This window comes from Catharus ustulatus, chromosome 1 (assembly GCF_009819885.2).
Source record: "Catharus ustulatus isolate bCatUst1 chromosome 1, bCatUst1.pri.v2, whole genome shotgun sequence".
Taxonomy (NCBI): Eukaryota; Metazoa; Chordata; class Aves; order Passeriformes; family Turdidae; genus Catharus; species Catharus ustulatus.
In genome coordinates this window covers 82,771,484-82,788,893 of record NC_046221.1, presented here as the reverse complement: position 1 = coordinate 82,788,893, position 17,410 = coordinate 82,771,484, and the positions used below count along the sequence as shown (strand labels likewise).

The 17,410-nt window shown below is 39.4% G+C and overlaps 1 protein-coding gene across 1 annotated transcript in view; it reads right to left on the bottom strand.

Moving 5' to 3' along the window:
- Window positions 1-370: 370 nt before the first annotated feature.
- MYO10 (myosin X) overlaps window positions 371-17,410 on the bottom strand; it is a 166,830-nt gene continuing 149,790 nt past the window's right edge. The window contains exons 29-41 of the mRNA XM_033066839.2: window positions 14,944-15,037; window positions 14,121-14,176; window positions 12,695-12,837; window positions 12,057-12,251; window positions 10,800-10,957; window positions 9,419-9,542; window positions 8,154-8,451; window positions 7,224-7,431; window positions 6,506-6,642; window positions 5,574-5,694; window positions 2,648-3,100; window positions 2,089-2,280; window positions 371-1,807 (exon numbers count right to left, since the gene is read on the bottom strand). Of these exons, the coding sequence (XP_032922730.1) occupies window positions 1,697-1,807; window positions 2,089-2,280; window positions 2,648-3,100; window positions 5,574-5,694; window positions 6,506-6,642; window positions 7,224-7,431; window positions 8,154-8,451; window positions 9,419-9,542; window positions 10,800-10,957; window positions 12,057-12,251; window positions 12,695-12,837; window positions 14,121-14,176; window positions 14,944-15,037 (2,290 nt within the window). The 3' untranslated portion in view covers window positions 371-1,696. The remainder of the gene's footprint in view (window positions 1,808-2,088; window positions 2,281-2,647; window positions 3,101-5,573; window positions 5,695-6,505; window positions 6,643-7,223; window positions 7,432-8,153; window positions 8,452-9,418; window positions 9,543-10,799; window positions 10,958-12,056; window positions 12,252-12,694; window positions 12,838-14,120; window positions 14,177-14,943; window positions 15,038-17,410) is intronic.

The window sequence follows — 17,410 nt, the reverse complement described above, 5'->3', positions numbered from 1 at the left end:
CATTATAGTCTACAAAGCCTATGTACAGTATGAGGGCGGTGCATGCTGCACTGCCACAATGTGCCTGGCTAATAAAAACAAGTCATCTTTCATCAGGGCTACATAAATAGCAAAAGCTTCACTTGCACATACCCTGTGGCATGGAATTGCTCAGCAGTCCTTCCCTCTATGTGTGTAAAGACACATTGCATGGACAAGGGCACCTGCCCCAGAACAACACACAGCACATGCACCTTTCCAAGTAAAAGTGTGCACACACACGCACACACACACACACATGTAACCTGTGCTGTAGGCTTGCCTCCTGAGAAGACAGGAAATTAGGGTTTTGTTGCAAGTCTGACTCAGTAGGAAACAGAAACAGAACACATTACATATATTTTCTTTATTGCTGGACTTTTTTCCCTGTAAGTAGGCATGATTCCTTAAAGGCTGAGGTTTTTAACAACAGTAAGGTTTTTCAGGTTTTTTTTTCTTTTTTTTTTTCTGTGGACAAAAAGATACATTTGAACAAAGTTTTGCCTTATATTACAGTATTTCTGTACAAAAATAAAAGTCAAAAATCAAATTATTATTAGCCAATATTCCCCAATTTATTTACAGGGTACTGTCAAGAACCTTCATCAGGCAACCAGGTAAAATAGAGAACTCTGTATTAAAGCAGTTGCATTGTATAATGTTGCCTTCTCTAGTCAACTTTGAAGGGCTCTGGCCTTTGGCAGTCAGTCTGGGTTGAAGAGTCCAGCCAGAAGTATAAAACAGTGATGTCTTTCAAAGAAAAAATTAATATTAAAAACTTAAGCTGACATTATGGAGAATTGAACTGATAACTGTACTTCCATATTAGGGTAGTCTATAAATATTCTCAGCTACATCTCTCTTTATCATACAGCAGATACAGAATGCAGACTTCTGCTACTTATATGGTGATACATATTTGCAAAAGTAAAACCAATGTATGAAAATTTTGGAATTTACTTGTTAATAAAACTGCTTATAAAGTAACCATACAATTGTAACAACTATAACTCTGAACTATTAAAATGTACAGAAAGACTGTTTACACCATTGCACATACTTATTCCCTTTGCTTCAAAAGACTTGTGAAATACAGAATAAAATTTGTCAAATTTTACTGACAGCTCAAATATGCATGTACAATGTGCACATCCATGGAAGCAAGGGGAAACAAAGTGTTGGCGTCCATCAGGAAAGCTGCCAGCAGCGCTCCAAAAAAATATACCTTGCTCTTCTTCCCTCCCCTTTCCCACCTGTATAAAGGCCAGGAGATTAGTGCAGAATGGATGAATATAACTTTGTTTTCAGTGTTCTGAAAGGACAAAGGAAATCCTCTTGACTTTTATCAGCAATTTTAGGTCAATACAAGTTAGGCTTAATATTGTAAGGCACTTATTACTGCTTGTATTGCAGTGGATCTAGTCTTAAGGCATTTGTTACATCAGCTGAAGGTAATAATGCTTCAGAAAGTTTTGAATGAGTCAGCACTTGCAGTATGTGACTATTTCAGCTGATTTTCCCCTGCCCCTCTGTGGACTTTCTAAAACATTGAAGATATTTTCCGTTGAAACTCTGGTTCTTGGTTAGCTTGTCAACAAAGGTGATCAATGTCCCCAGGTCGTTCTGAGGCCAAGGAGTGATATATTCTATTTAGGGCACAGTAGAACTGGTTTTGTTTTCACCTGGAGCTGCCCTGACTTCCATGACTACTCACGGATCGAGAGGTGCTGTAGCGTTTTTTCACGATCATACTGATGTAAGCTTTCATCAGCTTTGCAATGTCAACCACCTGCCAAGAGTATGAAGAGCACAGTTCTTAAGGTAAGGTAACAGTGTATGAATGGATTTCTTTGGACACAAACAATATAAAACTGTCAAGCTTTCAACAAAATCCTTTTACAGCTAAACAAATAAAAATACTCAGCATTTCTGTCCATGTCATTCTGTCTTCCATTTAGCTTTACAGGGATCTTGAACAAATCTCTAACATTTGCAGCCATTACTTGAATTACTAAGTGGCCTTGCTATGAAAAAAGGAAGACCACAACAACAAAATTACCTTGCTCTTACCTTGCTAGTTTCAAAAAGCAGTTCTCTTTCATCCACCACGATCTTGTAGGTGTTGGCAAGCGGAGCACCAAATGACAAGATATGTTCATACTGGAACACCTCCAGAGGCCTGCCTTCCCCACGCTTGTAGACAGAAACTGCATCAGCGCTGACTCCAAGCCACAACTCCTGTGGGAATCCCCCTTCTTTGCACTAGAGAAAAAAATGTAAATTAACAGCAAGGGGAACAGTGGGAGCACACAACACTTACTGTTCATTTTTTTGTCTGTACCATTTCTTAAAAAGTGCATACTGCTTGTCCCTCTTTAAATGTAGCCTTTTATACTTCTTATACTTGTTTGCAAGCTGTCAGAATAGCATTCTGTCCCTCTGTTTTACAGTTAACTGGTGGATTTAAATAGCTACAGTGCTTGCCAATGGGAGTAGGCTTTTAATAGCTCAAAGTTTATTACATCAGCTGTCTGAGCATTGTGATACTGTATTTATGGTTTCACTGCTGTGGAATGAAATCATCACCTATACAGTGTAAGCTGTAGTTTGAGTGTTCATATGGTCTTACCTCTACGTCAAAGAGTGTTGAACCATAGCCAGGCCATTCCTTAATCAAAGCCATGTACTTTGCCATGGCCTGCTCCTGATTCATCCTCTGGAGTTTTTTCCATTTGTCAATAATACTAGTCCTGCAAGCTGAGATTTCCTCTTTGACCCACATGTCTAACATCTGATCCTCCTCAACCTTCTGTTTGCTGACAGAGCCACTGCGGAAACTCCTCCGCAGTGTTCCTTCAAGAAAGCTGGATCGTTTCTTCTCGGCCTTCTCTGATGCAGTAAATGTTTTGGTCGACTGTGTAATCCTAGACTTCAGCTTCTGCAAAGGATAGACTTCCTCCAGTTCTGGTATGGTGGTGTGCACAGTGTAATCTCCCTGAAGGTACTGAAGACGCAAAGCTGCAAGGACCTGGAGGGTTTCCTCAGGAGCAGGATAATGTCCTTTAATCACTGCTTCATGAGCCTATCAAAGGGAAAAAAGGTAGCGTTTTATAAAGCAGCTTTTGAAAGAAATATGAGAAACAAGGGGAGTAGATTTACTCCCAGGCAAACCCAGGACCTGAAATAAATTATCCATGAAATAAATCAAGTGGAGTAAATCTCTTGGCAAATTTAAGCTGGATAAGACTGGGTTTACCAGAAGAACTGCAAGGCAACTGGGTAACCTGCTAAATGGGAATTGCTTTTACTAGGACAGCTTTTAGTGAACTCCCATATCTAAAAGTAACTGAACTATGAAAAAGGAAAATAAAATGTAAAGGGAAGAAAACAGGATCTAAACAGATCTCAATCTGATTGAGGAGAAGCCATCTATGTTCAAGGGCATTAGGAAGAAATGGGTCTCCAGTTTTGTTTACTGCTATCAATAATCTGGCTGTGAAAGCTGATGTTTCCAGCCAAACAAGCCAAGCTCTAAGACAGCTTTGTAATTTTACTGAGGGAAACAGTTCATCTTCAATGGATCCCTCATCAAGTGAGTACAACATCTACATATTACAGTGCTATGTAGCATCAGGGACAAGATTCTGAACCAAGAAGACCCTTTCAAAATCCAAGCTCTCTGCACACTCATTCAAACCTGTGAAAATGTGCTGCAGCTAGTGTTTTTTTTTTTGTTTCATATGACAGTAACAGAGAAAACAAACACGCATCATGTCTGAAGATCCAGGAATTGCAAGTTTAGTAAACAGATAATTCACAGCTGAGTAATGAACTAGTTTGTTTAGGTGTACAAGATGTGCCTTTAAACATGCAAAATGGTTTACTGACATTGTACACATGCAGAAAAAAGAGCTGTCTTTTAGAAATGGAAGGAGAATACTTTAATGAAGAAGAACTAAGAGATTTTTCTTCAGCACCTTATGATTATTAAAGGATTCAGACTTCAAAATAATGGAGACTGCAGAGTTAAAACTGATGACAAAAGGGAATTTCCATAATTGTCTGAAAAAAGTTGATGACTGACATCAAAAGCAGATAATTAGAAAATATAGAACAGAATTGATGTTAGAATATAATGTTACTTCTTCAAGGTATTGCTGTAATATTGCTGGTAGGGATTGAATGTCATGCTTTATAACAAATACTAATGGTTTTGGCAAGACATAAAGTATTTGGCTAAACACTAGTCAGCACAGAAGGCTACATGAAAACAATCTGCTTCAGCAAATGTGCTTGTTTGAGCTGTTCATACAGAAAACTGCCTGAATCTGCCTCTTAAGCCAATAATGTAACATAGCAGATTGGATGCAGACTTCTCATAGATTTTCTTCTTGCTGTTTGAACTTCATCCCAAACAGATCCCCACCAGATGACTCCTTTAGAGGTAACAACAGTCAGAGATGTGTTTCTAAGCCAAACCAAGGCAACCTATTGCTCAAATCTCTCATCCAACAATAAACAGTTCAGGACTGAGATACAGTAGTAGGCTCTGGAAGGAGGCTTTTGGTAGACTTGTGGTGTAATATGGTGCCTTAAAACCTAAACAGAACAAGGAAGAAATACTGTATTACAGGGAAGATGTAAAAGGTGAAAACCCTTCATATGTATGAAAATTGAGGTATGCCAGTTCTTGATCAAATCAGTCTTGCTCACCAACAGAATGTCACTGTCTCGGTGTTGCAAAGAGACAGAAATCTTAATCCTATACAGAAGTCTTTATCTGTGTCTAGTGCCCACTGAAAGAAGGTGACTACTGGAAGAATTTTTAATCATTTGCTATACAGTAGAACAGGAGAAGATCAATCAACAGTAATAAATGCCATCAGTGAGTTTCTGAGTAACTACAGGGATTGATATAACAGAAATCCACTTGCCAATGCATTTAATTTTCATTAGAAATAAATTTAACTTATTTTATGTTTTGCAATGTAGCCACATTCTGGGCTCAGCATGTTCACTAAGTGGATTTCTGTTCATCATAGCTGTCTTACAATTACTGCTGAGACTGGACTATTATACTATGGTACCTAAGAAACAATCAGTTTTTGAAAAGATAAAAGGTTATTCTCAATTAGTTCTGTACAGCTACCAGTAGGAATCTCTTATTAATTAATTTATTGCCAGTTACGCTTTTTTTCACTTTATTTCTTATAATTTCTTCAGAAAATTGTTTAAGAAGAGAAAAATTAAAAGCAAATATTATTATTTTTTAAGCAGTTTAGATCCAGTTATTAATTTTTCTACCGCCATACAAAAAAGCAATTGACAAGTAATGGAGAAGTAAGAAACAATAACACTAGAGAAATCATACATGCTTCACTTAGGTAAGGATAGGCCTATTTTGACCATTGAAACACTTCCTTTGCTCTTGATGCTTGAGTAGTAGCGCATTCAGTTGAACAGAAGCTAAATAACAACACTCACTTTGCTACCTAGACCTCTTGGTTTTTTCCCTCCTCTCAAAAGTGCCTCAAAACAGAACCTTTGTTCTTTACCTGCTCAAACATAAAGGCAAATTCCACACTATCTTTTGGGACGTTTTCTGTGTCCAGGAAGCAGTAGAGCTTGAAGTAGAACTTCCAGTGCATCTCCCCAGCTTCAGCAGCGGCAGCAAGCCTGCATCATTGTGTTAAGAGGGACAGAGATCAGATCTGTGAAATCAAACTCTTTTCTAAATTGCCACCTAATCTAAGCAAGGCAGCAGCTGAACTTTGCTTTATGTGTGTCTGTGTATTTGGAGCCTACAGCAAAATCAAGAACAAATGTTGACTCAGTTCTCAAGTCAATGGTTTCTAACCAATATTATCTTAATAAATGTTGATTTTTAGATAAGTCAGGTGTTAATAAAAGCAACATAATTAAGTCCTGATATAAAACTGCACAACACTTAAAACATTCCTTTTCTCCATGTTTTTATGTGGATAAAGGGGGCTGATTGCCATGCATAAAAAGTAAGGATGACAAACAGTATTTAGGCTTGTATTACATTTTCTTACTACAATGCTATGGGTGGTTTCAATTTTACTGGTAAGAGAAATGTTGTGAGCTGTACTGTGGTGACTTCCATGTGAAGTTAGGTAACAGTCAGAATGGCAGTGACTGCCTGGAGGTCAGTTCTCAGAGCCACATTGCCAGTAATGGTGGAATAATTTGTAGTAGTGGAAAAGAAAATGTGGAAACAGTGATGAGAAATATTACTCTACTGGTGTCAGGACAGAGGAAAACCAACACAAGTGCATAGGTGGCTATTAATCTTAAAAAAAAAAATTAATAAAAGAGATCCTTTTGTTGCAGAAATGGCCATGTATATAATTCAGCTGCATCATCACAAACAAGCAAGTCAAAGAGAAAATTCAGCATTACCAACATTGGAAATTTATTTAATTGCTACTTATTAGAGTGAAGAGAGAAGGAGAGGTGCACTTACTTTTCAAACTTTGCCAAGACATCAGCTACAATGGTTCTGCTTTCAATTGCTTTATCAGTGGTTCCATTGTATTCAAACAAAGCAAACATATTTCTGCTATCCTCCATGGCCAAGCCACGAATTAACTTTTCAACCACCTAATGAAAAACAGCACATGAAAAAAGCTTAGCATGGAAAAACCACAGAGTACCACAGAGTAAGACAGATACTTAGAAAAAAAGAGCTAGGCTTTACTTAAGCTAAAAAAGTTATTAACTTGTCCTTGTCAGCATTATTAATTGTTGTAAAATTCCACTGTAATTTTTATTCTTTCAGAATATGTATGTGCTATCTCCTGACCAGATACAACCCCCTGTATTCCAACTCAGAAAGAGTCTTCAGTTTTAGGAAGCAGCTTGGCTCTCATACACACCAATGTCTACTAAAGTTTCTCCAATAATGCTCTCTGCCTAATTGCTTTGTCTTTCCTGTAATTCCTCCTGTAAGAAGGAACTACAGTTGGGTAATCCTCTGCAATGCAAAGACAGATTTTATAGCAGGGATTTCTCCAGAACATACTGCAGGGAGGGACAGCACTGTAAGCCTTTCCTTCCCAGAAAGGAGAGACTGGCAGAGAAAGCCCCAGTGCTTCCCAAGTGTAACACTACTGCTGCCTGGGACTGGCACGTGAAACAAAACACTAATTTTGTTCCAAAGACATTCTGTCACCACTTCTCACCTCTCCAGCTGTAGTGTGTGAGTTGATTGTAATCTTACAGGAGCCCCCACCATGGCAATAAACTGTGGATGTCATCTCCTGCCTGCCAATCAGTGCTTCTATTTCATCTCGTGATGGCACAAACTCTCTGCATTTGGTTTTCTTCAGAGATTCGTAAGTAAAAAGTGCATATTTCTCCATTTCAGTTCCTGGAAACTGGTCACGTACCCTGTGAGACAAAGGTTATTACTTTAAGCTGCCAGTCTCTGAAGTTTGCTTATTTGAGGATTTTCTCCCCCTGAGAGTATTTCTGTACCCAGTACACTATTTAATTTACATCCTCCAAGTACAGATAAAGCTTTTAAATTATTGAGTTTGTTGGTGGACTAACTTTCCTAATGACACACTCTGCATTCTTCCATTGCATCACAGCAAGAGGAACTCCGCATTCAGGTTAATGCTGAACTGACAACAGTGATTTATTATTATTTAATGTCCATTAATACTTTAAATTCAGATTAGCAATTGCAGGTTTGTACCTCAAATACATTTTTAATATGATACTGTTCTTTTATGTGCATGATGCATATCTCATAAAATTAAGGTAAGTGGGATGAAGAATTTTTGAAAGGCTGGTTTGGACAGTTGAGAATGGGACCTGGGGATATGGACTGAGTTAATATACAGTTTAAACATTGACGTTTATACAGTTACAGGAAGTGCCTCTTTTGCCAACACTAACAAACTGTGCATTCAACTTTGTGGCATTTTGCTTGATTCTTCAAATGTGTGTAATTCTTTCCAGACCAACTCACACACACTTCTCCTATAACAGCTTCTTTTTAGATTCACTATTTGGCACAGTTAGTTTCCTAATACATCTTCAAGTCTCACTTCTAGATCTAAACACTGTTACAAGTTGTGGCGCTCTAGTAGATTAAAGGTTCTCACCTTTTGAGATGAAACTTGAGATACTTGAGGATGCTGCGACTGGGCAGAAATGTGCAACTCATGCAGGTGAGTATTTGCCAGCTGTAGAGGTTTCCCACGCTGCCAGGGTTAGGCACTTTATTGGTTTGCTTGATGAGCTGACAGTAGAGCTCATCTCGGAGAGGTCGTAAATCGTGTCCTGTTTGGAGGATACCTTGGATTATAGGGATGGGATCAGACATAGACTCCAGCTGCTGTAAAGAATTAAATATCTTGATGGCTTCATCCTGCAGAGTTGTGTAGCCTTTGTCTTTCAGCACTACAAAAGAAATTTTGGGAGAAATGTGCTTAGACTGAGATATGAAAGAAAAAACACTCAGGCTAATGTGGAATTTGTTTAATTCTACTCTGTGAACCTTGTTATGCAGGATATTGGAATCTGTATTTTCCATTTCAAATGTAGGATACAAATTCATTTTATGAGCTAGTTTGCTATTGAGATTTATTCCAGATTTAATAAATGAAAAGTTGTATCAAGGTGATTGGTTGTTTTTTGTGATGGAGAGTTTTTCCTTCCAGAGCAAGTCACATTGCTGAAGTGCCATATCACACTCCCATTAATCTCCTACCCTCCTCCCAAGGAAGAAATTTGTGGTCTGAGTAATATCGTGTTTAGTATGAAGTTGCTAACTAAGATAACCAAATCCTTTTAAAGGACACCAAGTCCACAATCATCAATAGGTCTGAACCATTCATTCAAAAGAGACTTCTAAATTAGTGTTTGGATCAAGAATATTTAAAGAGATGATTACCCTCATTTCAGGACTAAACAAAGCCTTACTTTTTAAGACCATGTACACTTCTAAATGTTGTTTCCCATAAATAAGGCTTCCTGTCCCATCTTATAAAACAAACACCTGTTATCAGAAGCTGTGGCTGCCGCAGCTTTCCACATGGGGTAGGAAACAACAATAATTTGAGGAGGATAATATTGAGTGAAACAGGTGTAGTTGCTTATTTCAGTACAAGACTTTTCAAACTCAGTCTTCTTAGCTGTATTGCTGAAAGCGCTAGCAACCTTCCCTTCTGTAACACTCTTGCAGGAACACCACAAGCCCATGGCTCTGTGCTAGACAAACTGCTATTCTCAAAAGAGAACAGGGAAACTTGTCTATTTGTATTATAAACATGTACTTTGCCACCATTATTTCACTGTAGATTTAAAAGTTCCATCCTCTGGTTTAGTATTTCATAAGGAAAAGTGGTTCTATTATTGAAAAACTTACAGTTTAGATTGATGTCCCCATATGGCAGTGGCAGTAATGGTGAGTGCAATGGATGATGAGTGTAACGGAGAATAGGATTCCTCTTATAAATCTGTTCAACCACATCAGCATTCAGGCAGTTCTCCTATAGGGGTAGGAAAAAAAACCCAGGTTTTGGAGTCCAGTTTTAAGAATAATGTAATGCTTTGTGCCCTTAGGTTGGTTGTAAAAAACTGAGCAATCAGTGTCACCAACATTATTTGGTGTGAAATCCAACTGTGCATGCTGTGGCTGCCTTGGCATGCTGTGGGCTGTGAATGCTCAGAACCTGCTAACCTCAGGCCTTGGATAGGTTTGCTTTATCTGTGCAGTTAAAAAAATGAACTACAGCAGAGCTGCAAGACACCAAAATGAAGTATCAGAACAATTTCTGAAGTGTGTTTTCATTTTCTATCCATTTTTACTCCAGTAATTCATAATGGCAAATATGACATCTGTATTCAAGTTTTATTTAGAAGTATTTCTCCAGCATAAATAATTAGCCTTTCAGTTAGAAACTGCATGAGCTACCAAATAAAATAGTCCAAAGTGCTGCTGTAAATCTGGTGCACCCACTCTGACATTCAAATACTGCTCTCACTGTTCTTCTTAGGCAAGTTTGACAGATGTGTGACCATTGTCTTCTATCAGTCCTGAATTCTATATATTTCACCTGCTCTGAAGAATAGCATTCATTGTCTTGGAACTGAAAACTTAATACCTCTTTTCCATGAGAGAAGAGGTGGCACTCTCTAAGAGAAAAGGTCAGTAGCAGTTCTTGCCTGTTTCTTTGGTCTCTTTTCATCCTCTCTCATAAATGCACATTAGCCAGAAGCTCCAGAAGGACATTCTCTGTCTGTGCATGCGCTGTCTCCAATGAGATCATAAAACAGTAAGCATTGAATGTTTTTCTCATCACACAGAGATGCGAGATGCTTACCTCAGGCTATCATAAAAAACGAAAAGGACTATGACCAAAAAAAAGTTAGAAGAGCTGTTTAGTCCACATCCTGCTCACTGTGGACTGAGCCAAACACATCTGCTAACTCATGAACATGGACAATGTGCTCTACTGCCAGGTGTAACCATGTCTGTCAAGTCAAACCAATAAAACTTGTTACTGTTTTAATGGCAGAAACTTATCCCTCTTTTCCTCCAAGCTGCACTTCAAAGTTTGCTCTTCTACTGTTTAGACAGACATTCTTTTATCAGGTCAGAGAATACATTCAGGTTTCACAATTTTAGTCCATGTCACTGTGTAATTAAAATGTAATTTTCTGCTTTGTTACCCAATATGGCAAAGCCAAAACAAAGATTTAAGGAACCATTCTTTCTCACCCCACGCCATCCTGCTTGTGCCTACCTTAATATCCTGAATAAGCTGCTGAGTTGGAGTATCAATGGGTGCCTTTGTGTCAATCACGTTCTGGATGGCACTTGACCAGCGGGTCGCCTCATTAAGCAATTTCGTGTGGAGACGGTAACAGTGTTTGCGTCCATACACAGTCACATTCCAGTAACCTGGCACAACAGCAAAACTTGTCATCACACAAGCTGCACCCCAGCAGACACCTAGTGCTGCATCCCAAATCATGCCAGCAGTCTTTCAGGAACTAAAGTTGTAAAAGTTATTGAGTATCATAATACAGATACTGTGGTATTAAAGGAGATTTTCTCCTTTAAAGAAGCCTAGGAGTAGCCTCAGACTACAACTCTGCATCATGCAGCCCCCTGTTTTACCCAGTAATCTGAGCAGAAATCAGTGTAAGACAGCACTGTTAATACTGTGGAATACTCTTAGGTCTTGCTAGCTTGCGGGCCCCACTTTTCCAGTCCTGTCTGTAATAGAAAAATCTGAGACAGACTTTGTATGCGAGAGTCTTTCATAGTCTGTGGCACATGTACAAAGAGGCATAAAGCTGAAACTACCTCCTCTGTCTTTAATTTTACACCAATGAAGTGGAAACTATGACAGTAAGAGCATTTCAGTTCAAATTCTCTCTGCATCATCATATAGGCTTTTTATGAAATAGATTCAGTAAAAGGAAATGTGTTTCATCTTTCACTAGTGAAAGCCTCTTTGAAGTGTCACTGACCCCAATAAGATAATACAGGACTGTCAACAATCGCTTCTCATTTGCAAACAGACGCTTCTGAGTGGAAAACCAGTTCTGAAAGTGCAAAGTGGAGCTGACTCAGGTGTAGTATGTAGGTTACCACAAACTGGACTCTTACTCTGCATCTCCCCATACCTGCTCCAATGTTGGCCCTCATAATTCTTCATCACATAAAATAACGTATGAGGAGAGTGCTACTCATGTCTTTCCCCAGGTCTTTGATGTGCAAGCATAAGTGTGCACACTAACTTGGCATCAGTGTCAGTCTATGATAATTTGAACGTTGGTGAGAAAAAATTTTACTCCTCTATACACTACTTTTGTTTTTCCCTCAGTAATTCCCTGTAGAACACCTCAGTGATTTGGGAACCAGATTTGTTCATGGAACTGCACTCATAATAATGCATTTAAAATATTCTTTGTTTCATATTTAAAATATGCATTTTTCTTGCATTACTAGCTAGAAGGGCAGAAGGCATACTTGAACAAGAGCAAACAATTACCTGTCTCTTTGAAGATTTTTTCATCAGGTGGGACCACTGAGCAGAGGCTGTTCAGGACCAATGTACCCAATTTCAAAGCATTTTTCTCCGAACTCTTGTAGTAGTCCAAAGAATTGTGCGTCAAAACAAACCAACGCTTCTTTAGTTTTAATGAGGACATCTTTGGGCTGTTCTTTACTTCCTTGTGTAGCCACCCTGTTAAGGACACAATTTGAATCCACTTATTTTTCTTGAACTGAGTTGGACAAAAATAGGTTGCTAAAAGTTGGTTGTACACTTTCAACAACAAAAACATTGTGTGAATTGATAAGCTCACATATGAAACAACATGGAGTAAAATTCTCAAACATTGAAATTATAAAGATAAAATGACTATGAAAACCTTTCAATTTTGATTTTTCACTAGAAGAATTATCTTGTCAACTTACAAAAACACTTTTGTCATCATTACAGTGTTTTTTTACATGGTATAGCAAGAATATAATTTCAGCTGTATTAATTTGTGAGTAAAGTCCAGCACACAAAGATGAGGCTGCAACACTAATCATGTTGGCATATTACCCACATTGTATTGTGGGAACAATCTCTCAAAGCATAACAGATGCTATTTACTTTTTACTGCCCCACTCAGTTCTTACCCCTCACAATGAATTCTTGTCCCTCCACTCTAGTGTCCCCCTTTGACCTCTGGAGCAGGGTTATCCAGTGATGCATCTCTTCAGGGGTGTCAGCATTACAGTGAAGAACACGATTAGCAGTGATGATCACAAATGAATTTGGTCTGTGAAAATAAATGACAATTGAAACAGCCTTTATAATCAGCATACATACTGTTTATCTCACCTCCCCGTTGTTTGTATTTTCTATCCAGACAAATACTGTGCACCTCTAATGCATTATATTTAGTTATCACGTAAGGAAAAATATTAAGCATTTGAAAAGACTAGGTTATGTTACATTCACACCAAAATGCAAGAGCTATGAATGGTGAGAAAGTTTACATTAAATTGAAGCTTGTCATATCTCAAAATAAATCCGTGGAGAGAAAAACTTGCAAACTTTAATCAGCTTTGCATGTGAATCAGAACTGTTTCAGGGTCAGATCTATTTAGATTGTCTGCTTCAGTAGGTAGCTACATTAGCTAAAACAAACTACAGTATACAAAGGTCTATAGTAAAGCAGTGTGTGAACATGGATTCTTTTACTTTTAATGCGGTGCAACCCAATTCACAGAGAATACAATCTATTTTTAATGAGAGTCTGGCTTTTACCCAACCCTACACCAGGATTCACTGAAGCATGAAGAACTAGCCCAAGAGAAGTGTGCTGATGGCTCTCTGGATCAGACAGGCAGGTTCCTCAGCCTACAGCATTTGCTTTAACCCTTTACCATTATTTTTTTCCTCTGAAGCAAACCCCCAAAACATAACATAAAAATCCCACCACAAGACTAAAAATCCATGTGAAAAATGCTTACAAGAGAAATGCTTAACTTAATGCATTTACTTAGTGCAGGAGAAATGCTAATTTAAAACTGTGAAAGTTCTGGGCATTTGTGTTGTATTGTTTAGGGAACCTGGGCTTGTAAATTCACTGTTACTTCTGGTATCAGTGTTTTGATGGGCCAAGGACAAAGCACTAACTTTAAACCAGCTGTTTTACACATGTACACAATGAGGAGAAACTGGAATGAGCTCCTACAGTTCAAGTAACACCTCACATCCAGTAACCTTATAAATCAGTTGTAGTCTAAACCCAGTTTACTTTTTATTTCCCTAAACACCATTAGTAGTTCAAGAATTAAGAATAACCTGACATTTTTGTTGTTTTTATGCCGCAGTGTCTTCTTTGTTAGAAGACATTTTGATTCTGAGGAAATAATTTTCATCCCTGAAGAATACAACATTCTTGAAGGAGAAGCTGAACAGAAACAAAAAAAAATTCTGCCTACTACATTATTAATATATGGTTGGCCAGTAGAATGTAGAGACTGAAGCATAAAGTGTCTGATTTTGGCTAGAGACAGAAGAAAAAGAAAGTCACCAGGCATGGTTCTGACTTACCTATCTGGATTGTCAGCAGCACAGACAGAATCAATTAGTCCTACATCAAGTGTACCCTATAAACAAATATCCAACCAGAAAATGAGGAAGACATTCACTAATTACATTACTCACAGTACTCTTCTGAGAGACAGGAGAAAGAAGCAGCAGCTTTGATCAAGCAAAATGAACTGCAGGTTTGGGCATCAGTTTCTCTTAACCATTAAAACTGCTGAGGGGAAAACTAAGAGACTTGGATGAATAGATCCAGTAAAAGATTATTTGTAGTTACGGTGCAGGCAGTTTAAAAACTGGTCTTTTCTGTGCTTCCAAACAAGCTTGAATTTTTCACTGAAAATTACCATCCCAATATAAATGGCATCCTCTCATAACAAACTTCTAAAGCCATTATACATAAGTTTTCCTTTGCTTGATATTAGGTTCCAAGTGTATTCTATTAATTACCAATGTATGTTGTATAAAATGATAAATGAAGGATCTGAGAAATCTTGAAATTTTAACTCTTGGGTTTTTAATTTACTCATTAACAGTATCTTTGCAAAATGTCAAAATCAAGTATATACTGTGATGTGATAGGGAAGTGGACCAGAAAAAAACACTCCCAAAATCAACAGTCATTTTTCATCAAGGTGAATGATGGGAGAGGAATCAGAAGTCACACTCTCTCCTTGTACAGCTACAGGACCAAAGAAGCTCTTGCCAGTCTCACAGCTACCACCACATTTAAACAAAGTAGGTTGTGACTCTCAGAAGCTGTGGCCACCACAATGTCCCTATTTTCTAAAAATAATTGGTTTGCAAAGTTCTTCAGATTTAGACTTACCACAGCATTCTGTGGATTTGCCTGCTCATCATGCATCTCCCGGATCTCCTGCTCTGTGGACGCATGGACTTGACTCAGTACACTGAACCACTGGCTGGGGAGAGAAAAGCAGTAGTGTAAGTAAAATTTTGGCTCTGCACAAGCCTTCTGTCACCTTTGTTCTGCAGAGATCTAGCAGGTTCTGCAGGTTTTTGAAATTGCTTAAGATTCCTTTTGTCAACAGGCATAAAAGCAGCAAGGCTTTATGTCAGTTCAAGTAACACTGGGTGCAAGCAAGCCCCTCCAGCTCTCCCATCCAAGCTTGTGTCATACCCTTCTTGCTGACAACAAGCATACTTGCACACTAAGTGGGATCTTTGAAAAACTGCTGTAAGCACACTGAAACATCTGAGTGCTTGGAGAGTCTTTGTAACACATCCCACATGTTTCATCTGGAATAAAATACATCGCTAGCTACGCACAAAGCCTTTACTGGGAATCCCAACCTTCAGATTATAAATTGTGTCGCACTGATCGTGTGACTGGTAGTGATTTCTTACAGTGGTATTTCTGCAAAGACCACCCAAATCATTGAGTTCTCTGTAGAAGCACAACTGAGGGGGAAAAGAGAATAAAGCCCCCAAAGCAAATACCTCTACAGTTTTTGTTCTCTATGGAGAACTGAAAAATCCAGCTGCTGGAAGGATGAGCAAATTTGTGCCATTCCAGTGGCACTGTATATATACACAGCAGGAAAAGTGGCAGAGGTTTCCAGTGCTTCAGCCCCTAGTCCTGAGCAGCAATTGCAGATGGATTTAATTCCAGCCACACCTTCTGCTTCTGGGAAACCTCTATCCTTCTGGCACTTGTATATGATAAAGCTCTATTGCTCTAAGGAATGCCACTGAAATCTAAGGGCAGAGCTTGGCCTGTTCAACAGGTTCCTGAATGCCATTCTTTGAGATAGGAATTTGCCATTCTAATGAAAACCACCTGGGGCCAAGTTTTCAAAGGGCTCAAAAGCCCAGCCTTTAAAACAGTCTACTCACTTTCCTGCAGAGGCTCCTCTGCCACCACGGGATTGAGGAAACACTCAACCTACTGCCAAACTACTGAACTTAACTATGAAGTTATCTTTTCTGCAATTGCTTTTAGTCACGAAATTTTTGCCTAGGACACTGAAGAGCTGCTCCTTAACTCCAGAATTCAGAAACCAACTGTTCCCCCAAAATGTAGATTTCTGGAAACTGAATTGCTAAAACAGCTCGAGAAAAACTGTGTAGGCTGTCAAACAGTACCATCACTGCCATATCCTAAATTCTTTTTATCAGCTCACGATTTTATTTGAAACAGTGCAAACAATGAAGAAAAACAAAGATTGAGAGTGCCAGACCATAAAGCAGATGAGAACATATTTAGTTCTGATTGTTTTTTTTAAGACTCAGAGACACCCACAGAGAGGTTGTATTTAACACTTCGCTGGATGTAAAGCAATGCCACCAAAAATGAAAGAAGCTGTCATCTAGAGAGGAGGAACCACCACCAGCTGAGGAAAAGCTGAAACTGAAGTAAAGAAACTGAAGAAAACTAAGCCTCACCTACTAAAAGATTCCCACAAATTTAATTTAATTTTCCTTTCTGGGCTTGGGAACTGCAAATACATTTGAAGTGAGAATTCTATTTCAATTAAAAAAAAAAAAATAAAAAATGCACATCTAGTGATAATTTGATAATTTATGGATAGATTTTAAAGAACAATTCAGAGTTTTCCTGATTTCATTTAATCTTTGTGTAAACAATGAAAATTACAGTAATTTCACGATTACAAGCCACACTGACTATAAGCTGCATCTCTGGGTGTCGGCAACATTTCGTTCTTTGTCCATAAATAAGCCGCACCTGATTATAAGCCGCTCTGTCATTTGCAGTGAGGACCCGTGTGCAACAAAGTTGCCAAATGGTAACAGAATCGCGGCAGGGCGGGGTTTACTGGCTCAGCTCGGGCTGTGCAGGCTCAGCCCGCTCGGGGCTGCTGACGGGGCTGGGTGGCCCAGCCCGGCGCTGCTGCTCGGTGGGGCCGCTTGGGGCTGGCCACCGCTGCTGCCAGGCTCGCTCGTCCCGGCCCGGCGCTGCCCCGTGGGTGGCAGGTGGGGACGGAGCCTGCCGGCACCCACAGTGGCGGCAGCAGGAGGGGAAGGAGCCCCCCCACTCCTGTGGCAGGCAGGGGCGGGAGCCCCCCGCCTCTGCCCCAGGCCGTGGGGATGGCAGCATGGAGCCCCCGCCTCTCCCCCAGGCTGCGTTGCCTGAAGGAGAGAGCCCCTGCTTCCCAACCCCGCGCTGCTGGCAGGGAGCCCGTCTCCACCCACCGTGCAACAGAGTAACCAATTTGTAACAATCACGAAATCCCGGGTTTTACTGGCAGATGCTCGGCTTGGCACCTCGGCTGCACTTCCGGGGTTGGAAATTTCAGAACATTATTCACACATTA